The sequence below is a fragment of the Bidens hawaiensis genome, unplaced genomic scaffold (assembly GCF_021521415.1).
Source record: "Bidens hawaiensis isolate Kalapana, Puna unplaced genomic scaffold, B.hawaiensis_p1.1 tig00002307_1, whole genome shotgun sequence".
NCBI classification, from domain to species: Eukaryota; Viridiplantae; Streptophyta; class Magnoliopsida; order Asterales; family Asteraceae; genus Bidens; species Bidens hawaiensis.
The window spans coordinates 3,053,744-3,065,607 of record NW_027491124.1 but is presented as its reverse complement, the minus strand read 5'-3'; the positions used below and the strand labels follow the sequence as shown (position 1 = coordinate 3,065,607).

The 11,864-nt window shown below is 34.4% G+C and overlaps 1 protein-coding gene across 1 annotated transcript; it reads left to right on the top strand.

Annotated features, from left to right (window-relative positions):
* Positions 1–251: 251 nt before the first annotated feature.
* On the top strand, positions 252–4,679 carry LOC143616814 (putative GPI-anchored protein At1g61900). Its single transcript, XM_077089537.1, has 7 exons — positions 252–315; positions 878–1,054; positions 2,107–2,679; positions 3,136–3,381; positions 3,515–3,529; positions 3,619–3,759; positions 4,294–4,679. Exons 1-7 carry the CDS (start codon positions 252–254, stop codon positions 4,422–4,424), a joined length of 1,347 nt encoding a protein of 448 aa, XP_076945652.1. The 3' UTR covers positions 4,425–4,679.
* The last annotated feature ends 7,185 nt before the right edge of the window (positions 4,680–11,864 follow it).

The following is an 11,864-nucleotide window of genomic DNA, read 5'->3' as shown; positions in this document are numbered from 1 at the left end:
TTGCCACAAACCCGTCACCCGAGCTATAAAAGCTCCATATGATTATTATTATTATTAGTTTGTTGTTTTCAGGTGGGGTCATGACATAAATGCACAGCTACAACTAAATGAGTGCCATCTTCCATCATTTATGACCTTTCACGCTTCACACCTCCCCACTTCTATATTCCCTAAAATCTTGCTTCCAAAATTCAACTCTCATTAATTTTGCATTTGCATTATCATTACTACAACAAAGGAACCTATCAGACATGAGGCAAATCGAAGCTCAGAAGCTCAGTCTCAAGATTTCCTTCTTATTTCTGCTGATTTACTGTAAGTTTTAACAGATTCGCATATTAATTAATTAATTAATAATGTTTGCTACTTGATTGGATGGTTTAAGATTTAAGGTTAATAGTTCCATAAAAACTAATTCTAGGGTTTTGACTTTCTATAGTCAAACTAGTAACATGCTCGTGTTCGGTCATTTAATTTAACATTAACTCAACACAGGAATATAACTGAACAATTTTTTGAAAAAAGAAAATGGCCATGTTCGTAATCGTTTGTCTTAAACCTAAATGAATAGTTCGCAAACGTAAAGAACGAACGCAAATTATTAGCAAACATAAATGTATGAACAATTCGTGCGTCTGCGTTCGTTAGTTTAGTTAAATGAACACACCGAACTTTGTGCCGAATTGTTCAAGAACGTTTGGTCCGGTTCGTTTATAGGCCCAGACTCGACTTCAGAATTCAGTAATGTTAACTGTTACGACTTACAAATGTAATAAATCAAAATGCTATAGAGATCCCAATTATGTATGTCATTTAAACACAAAAACTATTACAAATGTTGATATATTTTTTTATTGGCACACGATCATTTGAACAGGGTTTAACGCCTCTCATTGCACTTCACTGAAAAACTCACTAGCATTTGACCAAAAAGTGGATAACTTGTTGCCTATGATATCTCCAACCGGAAATCCTCAGCCTCTTTATCCTCTTATTGCGCCATCTCCATTGTCTCCCTTTATAATCACAAATAGCACTGCCCCGAAGTTATCAGGTTCGTTTCACACACCCTCTTTATTTGATGGTGGCATAATGGGCATGCTAGTAGGGGTGTGCATGGGTCGGTTTTAGGCTCATACCGAATCAAAACCGAAATTTTGCTTTTTCGGTATTGCGTATGGGCTTGCTTATGGGTCGTTTTCAGTTTCACATTTGGACTTAAAATGTTTGGGTTTGATAATTGGCACAGAATATTAAAATTAGGCCTCAAAACAATTTGCCTAAAATGCATGTTTACCGCTTACTGACGAATTTGGGCTTGAAACTTTCGGCCCAAAATATTGAAATTCAGCATCAACCTTTTGTTAAACGCTTTTTATTGAACCCGGGCAAAAGCTTTTGGACTAAAATATTGATAGTGGGCTTCAAACAATCCCTTAATGAAAATAATAATTTTAGGCTTAAAACTTTTGGCTCAGAATATTAAGATTGGGCCTCAAAACTTTTTTGCTTAAAACCTTTGTTAACATCTTACTAATGAATACGGGCTTGAAACTTTTCTCCCAAAATATTGAAATGGGGCCTTAAATTTTTGTTAGCCCCTTATTGGTGAATCCGGGCTTAAAACTTTTGGCCTAAAATATTGAGATTGGGCCTCATAGTTTTTGCCTAAAACTTTGTTAGCCCCCTATTAATGAATTTCTGCTTGAAACTTTTGGCCCAAAATATTGAAACTGGGCCTCTAACTTTTGTTAACCCCTTATTAATGAATATGGGCTTCAAACTATTGATCCAAAATATTGAAATTCGACCTATAACTTTTGATAAACCCCTTATAATTGAATTTGGGCTTGAAACTTTTAGCCCAAAACACTGAATTTTGGGTCATAAATCCAATATATGGTTCGGTTTTGGAGCGAGACATAACCGAATCTGAACTGTTATTTTTGGTTGAAAAGAAAATTTGAATTGTCGGTTAATAGTATCTACTTATTGTAATCAAGTAATATATGATTACCGAAAGTATGCTATTTCCACAATAATTAAAATTTTCAAATAAAAATAATATTTTAAAAAAAATTAATTGCAGTCATTTTCTATTTTCAGGCCTTTGTACGCTAGACTTTAACACAACAGATAGCATGATAACAATTACCGCAATCGATTGTTTCACGGTATTCGCACCGTACCTTGCGAATGTTGTATGCTGCCCACAATTCGAAGCAACTCTCACGATTCTCATCGGTCAATTGAGTAAAGAAACCAAAAAACTTTCTCTAAACTCAACTCACGCGAACCACTGTCTTTCTGACTTTGACCAAATCCTCATGGGTCAAGGTGCAGACAACAGTTTGCAGCACATATGTTCTGTTGGCCCGTCAAACCTGTCCGAAGCTTCTTGCCCGGTTAAAGATGTCGACAAGTTTGAAAAAACAGTCAACACATCCAAGATTCTGGTTAATTGTGGAAAGATTGATGTCGTTAACGAGTGTTGTCAGGAAACGTGTCAAAATGCTATATCGGAGGCTGCAAAAGGTCTTGCTTCAGTTTCTTTTGATGTTTCAACTCGGGTGATTGAAGATTGCAAAAGTATTGCTCTGAGATGGTTAGCAAGTAAACTTGAACCTTTACAAGCCAAAGAAGTCCTTAGAGGTTTAGCTAGTTGTAAGCTTAATAAAGGTGAGTCAATCATCCTTCATACAATCTTCATAATCATTTCAAAAGATGGAGAATTTCTTATATATGCCGAGTTTAAATGAGTTTTTAGTTTATGACAATTTTACCTCTGTATTTCTTGCACCCATACAAAGGTGTGGTAGATATTTCATAAAATGAAAGCAGGGTAGTCGATGATTTATTTAGTAAAGAATTCTTTTTGTTATGTTACCCCTGTTAAACTTTTGGTTAATGTTACCTCCTCGCATGTGGGATATTTGGCTTGTTCACAAATATGAAAAAAAACATTGTCAATTTTTAGACGTATTTAATAGTTAAAAAAATGGGAATTAATTTAATATTTTGTAAGTACAATAGTGAACAAAGCGGACAATATTTGCTGGTATGAAGGGCCATCTGTTACTATCATTGTTATTTTGTAACTAAATGGCTAAACACAAATTGTTTTGTTGATTTCAGCTTGCCCATTGGTTTTGCCAAATGTTCAACCCGTCGCACAAGGTTGTGGAGACGAGATTAGCAACCGGACGACGTGTTGTCGTGCAATGGGAAGTTATGTATCTCACTTGCAAAAGCAGAGCTTTTTAACCAATTTGCAAGCAATGAATTGTGCGGCTTCACTTGGGAAGAAGTTACAAAAGGAAAATGTTACCAACAATGTTTTTCATCTTTGTCATATAACCCTCCAAGATTTCTCCCTCCAAGGTTTTCTTTTTTCTTTTCTTTTTTTTTTCTTTTTTTTTTCCGTTTATTTGACATGAATCTTTTCGATGATATTACTCAAACCTCATAGTTTATATCATTTCTTGACATGTTGGAATCTTCAACTCAACCATAGCAAATGGAATGCAAGGTAATTAAAATAATCTCGTTAGCAACTTTAACGAATAGTATGTTTTGACCATTAGTCAAATATCTAACTTGTTATAGTTGATGAAATAGAGTCGGGATGTCTTCTTCCGAGCTTGCCTACGGATGCAACATTTGACCGGTCACGGGTGAGCTTCCTTTGTGATCTCAACGATCACATTCCCGCAACTTGGCCTTCGGTTTTACATCCGGCCCCTTCATCTTGCAACAAAAGTATGTTTCTGCCCACGAAATCACACTTGTTTTAAACTTTGGTATTGTCATATCCTTTGTTTTAAAAAGGCACATATGGGTCAAAATTGATCAAAATTAGGTTCGGTTGGAGGGTGATGTGTAAAAACATTCAAAGGGATGAAAAATTTATGAATGGTCAAAATTAGGATTTGTTGGAACAAACCCATATTTTTATTGGCATCTAAAACATCAATCCTAACCTGAACGCACTTAGAATCGTGTAACCCAAACGCGACCCGTTTAACCCATTTATTTGAACATGTCAAATGTGTAGCGGGTGATAACCAAATTGTAAGTGTGTTAATCGAGTTGCAGGTTGTAAAAAAATGGGTTAAATGGGTCATAAACGGGCTAGTGGCTTGATCTATTCATCTAAACGGGTTAACCATGTCAACCCAAACACGACCAATGCAATTAAACAGGTCAAATCTAACACGAACCGTTTTTTGAACGGGTTAAATATGCCAACCTATATTATCTTCGTGTGTTGTAAACCTCTTTTTGGTCAAGCAGCTGTTAAGATTCCTGCACTTCCTGCAGCAACTTCTGGACAAAAAGGTATATTAAACTCAACTTTCCTTCTTTTATTGTTAATTTTTTTATTTTTTTATTCCTTGCACCTAATGCATTTGTATTTGTACTAACTAGGTCGATACAATAACGATTTTATGTTTTTTGTTTGCGCGATCACATTCATTCTTGGAACAATTCATTAACTTTCTAGTAGATCAAGATTTTGCTTACTTATAGTTGAAATGAAAGGAAAGACTTTCATGAAATTAACCCGCCCGAAGATTTTGGAGAATGCGACACCGCGAAGATTTTTTGACGGGAAGTTTCGTTGAAGGTTGCAAGTGTAGGAAGATATTGCATAGAAGTTGGGTAGATGGTGAGGGTGAAGTTGTAGTAAATCGTTTTAAGATATTTTTGCATAGTATGATGCAATAAGTGTTTTGTAAAGAGGGAGTTCAGGTATATATTCGCAAGGCATGGCTTCAACTTTCGTAATAAAACTATCGTAGTTAGGCGATGTTTGATATGCAGAAATGAAATGGGGAATTGAATGAATCAATGTGATGAAATGAAAAAATGTGTTTGGTTGGTTAACGGAATAAAATCAACCATTATACAAAAAATCTCATTCCATCAAAACAACTTCTCACTCCCATTTTGTTTTTCATTTCATTCCCCATCCACTCTACATTCTAAACATCACCTGACAACTACCATCACCACAACCGGACCACCTCTGCCACCACCACCAATATCATCGCCTCCACAACCACCACCACTCGACTGCCTTCACCGTTACTGCCACCACCACCTCCGACCACCTACCATCACAACCACCACCACCTGATTACCGCCATTGCCTGATCACCCACAACCACTACCACTTGGTCGTCGTCACCACCACCAACGCTGCCACCACCGCCACCATCATCACCGTGCTACCACCACCGTATGACGGCCGCCACGTACCACCATTATCGTCATCCCCACCGTTGTCACCTTCACTGCTGCCACCTGATCACCATCGCCATCACCATTGCTATTGCCATTTTTTTTGTTAGTTTTATTTATTTTGATGTATGTATGTATCTTTGTCATTTGTATTTCTTCTTGAGGGTTTTTTTTTTCTACCAAACAACATAAAGTAATTTTCATTCTATTCTCATAAGTTAATCAAAAAAGACAAAGAAATTGTAATTATCGGTTTCATTATTATCTCCATTCTATTCTCTCATCTATTATATACTCTCTCCATTCTATTATGTCTTATCAAACATACCCTTAGGGCGAGTTCGTTTCACAGAATTCGTGAGAATTCAAATGAATTGGAATTAAAATCCCAAAACATTGTGTGTTCGTTTCGTTGGAATTAGAATCTTAATTCGTGAGAATCTAAAATGGTGTGTTCGGTTGTCAATGAATTAGAATTCAATTCCTTCAAATTCCTTTAAATAAAGGGATTCTAAATCCTTCCAAAATGTGGAGGATTTCAAGTGAATTTGTTGGAATCTTTTTTCGAGTTTCTTTTTTCTTTTAACGAGAACAACGATTAAAACATTTTAGTTTTTTTACTTTTTTTGTTTTCGATTTATATTTTGAGTGGGCAAAAGTAAAATTGCACTAATTTTGACGTTATTTTACTAATCTCGTGAAAATAACGTTAAAAGTGGGGGAAGGTTATTCAGGCATCATGTGGTGGCATTGATAGCCGAAAGACAAGGGCACATGCATCAATCAGCCGGTGTCTCGATGATTGAGTGCTATGTGCCTTATGTCCAAGGCTTGATGCAAAACTACTATCGAGCCGGGGGTCTCATCGGAAGCAGCCTCTCTATCCCTATGGGGTAGAGGTAAGGTTGTCTACATCTTACCCTCCTCAGACCCTACCATAGCATTGCTATTGGTGGGATATACTGAGTACGATGATGATGATGATGATGATTTATATTTTGAGTTATGAATTTTTTATTATTATTTTTTAATATTTTTTTGAGGGGTTTTTAAAACCCCTCAAAAAAATATTAAAAAATAATAATAATAAATTCATAACTCAAAATATAAATCGAAAACAAAAAAAGTAAAAAACACTAAAATGTTTCCACCGTTATCCTCGTTAAAAAAAAAAGAGAAAAAAAAAAAACGATTTCAATTCATTTGTCAAACGAACACATCAAGAATGAAATGGTATTTCAATTCCTTTAAATTCCAAATCCTGTTAGAATGTTTAGATTCCAAATCCAATCCCTTCCAATTCCAAATCCTAATCCTATGCAAATTCCGATTCTAATTTATTCCATTTCGTAAAGCGAACGCGCCTTTGATGATTTGAATCAAAATGGCAAGGAAATGAAACCATTAATACAAAAATCCTAAAAAATACTTTACGAAAATGCTAAAACTGAGCAAACCATACATACGAAAATGATACTTCACTCATGCAAAAATACGAAAACGCAGTTTGCTCAAATAAGTTTCATCCCACACTTTGACGAACTCTTTTTAAATATACTAATGGATTATGGATCTAAATTCTAAGGCCCTTCCCTTTTATACTGAAATCTTTTGGGCCGCCAAGAGGCACCCACTATTTAATGTTGGATTTAGATAATTAGAGCTTCGTCAAGTAAGTAATTTTGCTTCTAAAATCTTTCGCCGATGGTTTTGTGCAGGAATTAGACATCAGTTGGTCAGTGATACTCATTTGTTTAGTACTGTTAAACTAGTATGATATAGTGGCGAGCAAAAAACGAACCATTACCGAAACAGTAACTTTGACCCAAAAAATTAATCGAGATTAACCGTAACTGAACAAAACCGATTAATTATGGTTTAGTGAATCTAATTGCCAACCATTCAATCAGGTAGAACTTACAAAGAGACATACATTAAGTATATCATACATGCTGCAAAATTATAAGAAAAATAAAAAGTAACGTTTAACAATTTAACAAAGCTTCGTTTTTCATGTGTTGCCATTGATTTATTTGATTTCTAGCTATCTCCATTTAGAGGCGGATCTAGAAACTTTTGTAATTGGGGGCACAAATTAAGTAGGGTCAAAACAAAGTGGTCATGATAGGTCGGGTCAAAATATTTATTTACTTAACGAACAAAACCGCATGGCATTGAGTGGATTTATGCAATTCTTTCCACTAAACAAGAAATAAATAAACAAAAAGTTGCATAACCTTGATCTTTTGGTTGATAAATGTTCTTTTAAGCGCTGGCTACTTACTTTCTTTCAAATGTTAACAGGTAGTCAATAACTTATTGAGATTTTTATAGATATTGATATTCCCTACTTAAATCTTCTAATTACATATATCCTAATGTTAAATTCTTAATTACATATAGCATGTTACCCTTATCAATTTAGAATACCTGAAAACCAAACGTCGTCCTCTTCACTTCCATTCACACTTTTACAGGATGATACGGCAATTCACGACTTTCATTCACACTTCCAGCGGCTTTTATCATTGTCGGCATGTGTCAACTTCTTCAATCTTCAGCAAAGGTCCATTCTCATCGACAATTGACCGCCGTCTTCTTTCTTCACGCGATGTGCAACCTCTTTGATGCCGGCATCTTGTTTTCACGTCAGGTATGTTTTTTTATGGCTTTTATGTTATATAAATCTGAATCGAACGGCACCTGATAGTCTTTTTTCTAGGATTTTGAGGCCATTAAGAACTAACTGTGGTTGCCTTTGGATCTTGGCATACATCAAAAGCATAACCTTTGGATTTTAATCTACAAAATCTTTAAATTAAATGGCAGTTGATGTCCATTTAATTTATACTGATATGATCCCTAATATATTAATAAGTTTCTTACTATCTTTTAAGTTTATATTTTATTTAGTTTCCATATTATAGTCAAATTATGTTTACTTATTGTTTATTTTATTCTATTTTTATGTATTTGTTTTTTTATATATTGTAATCTCGTTTAAGAAAAAGAATAAGAAAAAATTATTATTTTGGGTCTATTTCTCTTCTTCTCTTGTGTTCTTGGAAGATTGACGGTTGTCTCGAATAAACCGTAAAGCACCAATTGTTACGGTTTATTCGAGACAACTGTCAATCTCCCAAGAACACAAGAGAAGAAGAGAAACTAAACCCAAAATAATAATTCTTTCTTATTCTTTTTCTTAAACGAGATTACAATATATAGGAAAACAAAGAAATAAAAATAAAAAAAGATAAACAATAAGGAAACATAATTTGACTATAATATGAAAACTAAATAAAATATAAAGTTAAAAGATAATAAGAAACTTATTAATATAGTAGGATCATATCATATACCCAACCCATGTTCAATGGTACATATATAAAATGTTGAACGAACAGTGATATGATGGTGGTGGCAATTGTTATTTCAGAGTATATTTGTAACAATTATGTAGAAATAAATTATATAATAAATTCATGCAATCATGAATCATGCCATGAAGCTTACTTTGTTATTGAGATAACCTCTTTCGAACATATTTTATTATTCAGCATTAGCAGTACATGATATATACTAATGTCATGTTCATCTCAACAAAATCTCTAGGGTTAGTGTAATGTTTTTATTATTTGTTACGTATATTTCAATCTGTTAAGGGTTGTTTGGGTTTCAGGTAATGGTAAATGGGTTTTCCCGGTTGGGTTGTTTAGGTTTCAGGCTACGCTCATTTGATAATCAGCCGGATTTAAACACTTGTATCCTATTCTAATTAAATTACAAGTGGGCAGACCAAAACACTTGATATGATTTCCAAAACTTATGTCAAAGAAATATGGCCAAAAAATGTTAACCGAGAGACCAAAAACTTGAAACATATTGTTTAGAGAATATTGCTCATTCAATACCAACTGAGTGTGACCAAATTTTATTGTTTAACCAAAATTTTCCCACCTAATCTGTATGTACCAAATTAATTTCTTGAAGTAAGATTATAATACATGCGTGTCTTTGTTTGTTGTTTGTTTTGGTTTATTCACATTGGGTGAACTTTTAAAATATTTTTGAATGTTGTATGTAGAATTTGGGTGCATACAAAGTTTGTAGAAGTGGTGAAAATCGAGCCGAAGTAAAATACGCCTCAAAGATTTGGGCTTTCTCATTCAAAAAAGATGTGGTCAACGAGGTTATTGAACAAGTTGACTGGCATAACGGTCAACCCGTAGGTCAACGGACACTAGATCATCTTGTGATGAGAGAGAGAGAGCGAAATGTTGACGGTGGATCAACACTTTATCGAATGAATATGAAATTGTATTTGAAGTTGTAGATGAAACTCTACAAGAGTTAAACATGGAAGCCGTGTTGACTTTTGGTTTTAGGTTGATGATCATGGTTCGGGTTTATGCGTTGTTTATTATAGTGTTTTGGTAATTTTTGTGGGATATGAGATATATATGTATAAAATAATACCAACAATCGCATCTTCTAATATTTTAACTCCTTCTCGACTTCTTTTATTTTCTAATTAATATATATCAACTCCTTCTCGACTTCTTTTAGTGTTATTGTCACAAACAGTAAATTATGTTGGACTCGGTATGTCCAAGACACATATTTGTTAACCGAATAAGAAAGAATTATTATTTGTTCACTCGGTATGCCCAAGACACATATTGATGTGGCTAGTACGTCATGATCCAAGTCGGGTCATATCCAATAACAAGCTAGACAAACACCAATAATATTTGTTTATATATGATATGATCATAACAAATAAATATTAACACTTGAGTTATTTGGAAAGAGGTTTTTTAAATACAATGTACTTGTGAAATAAATAAATCATATAAATGATTTATACTTTGAGAAATAGTCTTCCATAATGTTATTTAAGATGGTTAAATAACAATATGTGAAAAAAAACATTAACTTGCATGTTACATGTAATGTGTTATATTTATAATGGTATAAGTTATAACATATATGTGTGTAAATGGAAAGTTGAAAAAAAATAACAATAATAAGAACAAGGAAGGAAGGGCCCCCTCTCCTCTCTTTGCATCTATTATTTTATTATTATTTTGAATGATAGTGGAGACATGCAATGGATGTGATTGGTTCCATGGGTGGTGCCACTTTGAAAGACTTATTTTTTTCTTTCTCTTTCTTCTCTCAACACAAGACACAAGAGGAAAAATCCTCTACTCTCTTCTTCCTCCTCCTCCATTTGGATTCGGCCAAGGGAAGGAACAAGCAAGATGAGTGCTTTCAAGTGTAAAATCCTAGCTAATCAAGGTGTATTGTCGGAGGCTTGGGGCATGCAAACTTGAGGACCTTCCCATTGAAGTTCTTGCTTTCCTACGATCCTCTCTTTCACCCGGATTTGATTCTCTTGAAAGGTAGCCTTACATGCATGAACTTATAGTGACATGCATGTGTTTGATAGTATGTATTTCGTATTTGGATCCGGGCTTGGGTTTTGCGTGTGTAAAACCAGTTTTATGCACTATAAACTAACAAGATTTAAAATTGTTATCCGCTGCGTTTTTCATAAAATTGGGATTTTATGACTTTGATAATCTTGTTAAACCCCAACAATTGTATCAGAGCCGCTTATACGGATGCATGCTTCATTAGACCCAAATATTCTCGGGTTTATGGTGGGGTTTACCATATGGCCGAAAATTTTAGGGGTTTTGGTTACCCCATGGTTTTTCAAGATTATACTTTACATGCATGTGGTAATCTTGAAAAACTAAGTCATTTGGATGATTGTTTATTTTGTTTGGGCAAAAACCCGAAACTTTCGGTTTTGGTTTGTTTGGCCGAAAGTTTCAAGGGGTAAAGGGGAACCATTTTGGGTCTTGTGTTATTGCATATTTGGATATGTAATAGAAGTTCATAACCTAGCCATGGCCTTGTGTTTGGTTGAATGATTGTGTTGATGTGTTTGTTCATTCAAGTGGTTGTTTGTTCATTCGATATGGTTGTAATATTTATTTTGGTTTGTAATCTATTTATTTATTTTAATTGGTTTGTAATAATAAGTAGATTAGGTGCATTTCTTTTACTAGAAAAATGTATTAGGATATATTTTGTAAAAGAAGATGCAAGGAAGGAAGCCCAAATAAAATGATGGAGACCACAACACGGGGGTGAACACTAGGAGCATTTGGATGCGGGATCGAGTGGGAGTTCACCGGCGCAAGCACATCTCCTTTTGAGTCCCTTAGGAGAGACCTTTTGACACACTTGTCTTCGGTCAACAAGTGTAGTCAACATTAGGAGGCTATGGTTATGAACTTGTGGTTGTATGTTTTATGCTTGCATGGTTGATTTACTTTTATTTGTGTTATTGCAATGTGGTTTGCTAACAACTTAAAATCAACAACTAGCATAAAATTGGTTCCTTAGAATTGTTAGGTAATAAAATTGGTTTTATTAAAGGCTAATGATTTCACAAATAAAATGGGTTTTATTAATAAGAACTTTGAAAATGGGTTTTTCAACTAAGTACCATACATTTGAATGCATGCAAATGGAAGGTACATAAAAGGTTTTCCAATCTAGAATTTTGAAAAATAAATCCCTTTTATAAAATAAGCCGAACACCA

Excerpts from the sequence above, each read along its gene's own strand:
- LOC143616814 (XM_077089537.1), top strand. The coding sequence starts at position 252 with ATGAGGCAAATCGAAGCTCAGAAGCTCAGTCTCAAGATTTCCTTCTTA. Across the intron at positions 1,055-2,106 it reads CACTGCCCCGAAGTTATCAG|GCCTTTGTACGCTAGACTTT; the intron begins GTTCGTTTCACA and ends TTCTATTTTCAG. Across the intron at positions 2,680-3,135 it reads TAGTTGTAAGCTTAATAAAG|CTTGCCCATTGGTTTTGCCA; the intron begins GTGAGTCAATCA and ends TGTTGATTTCAG.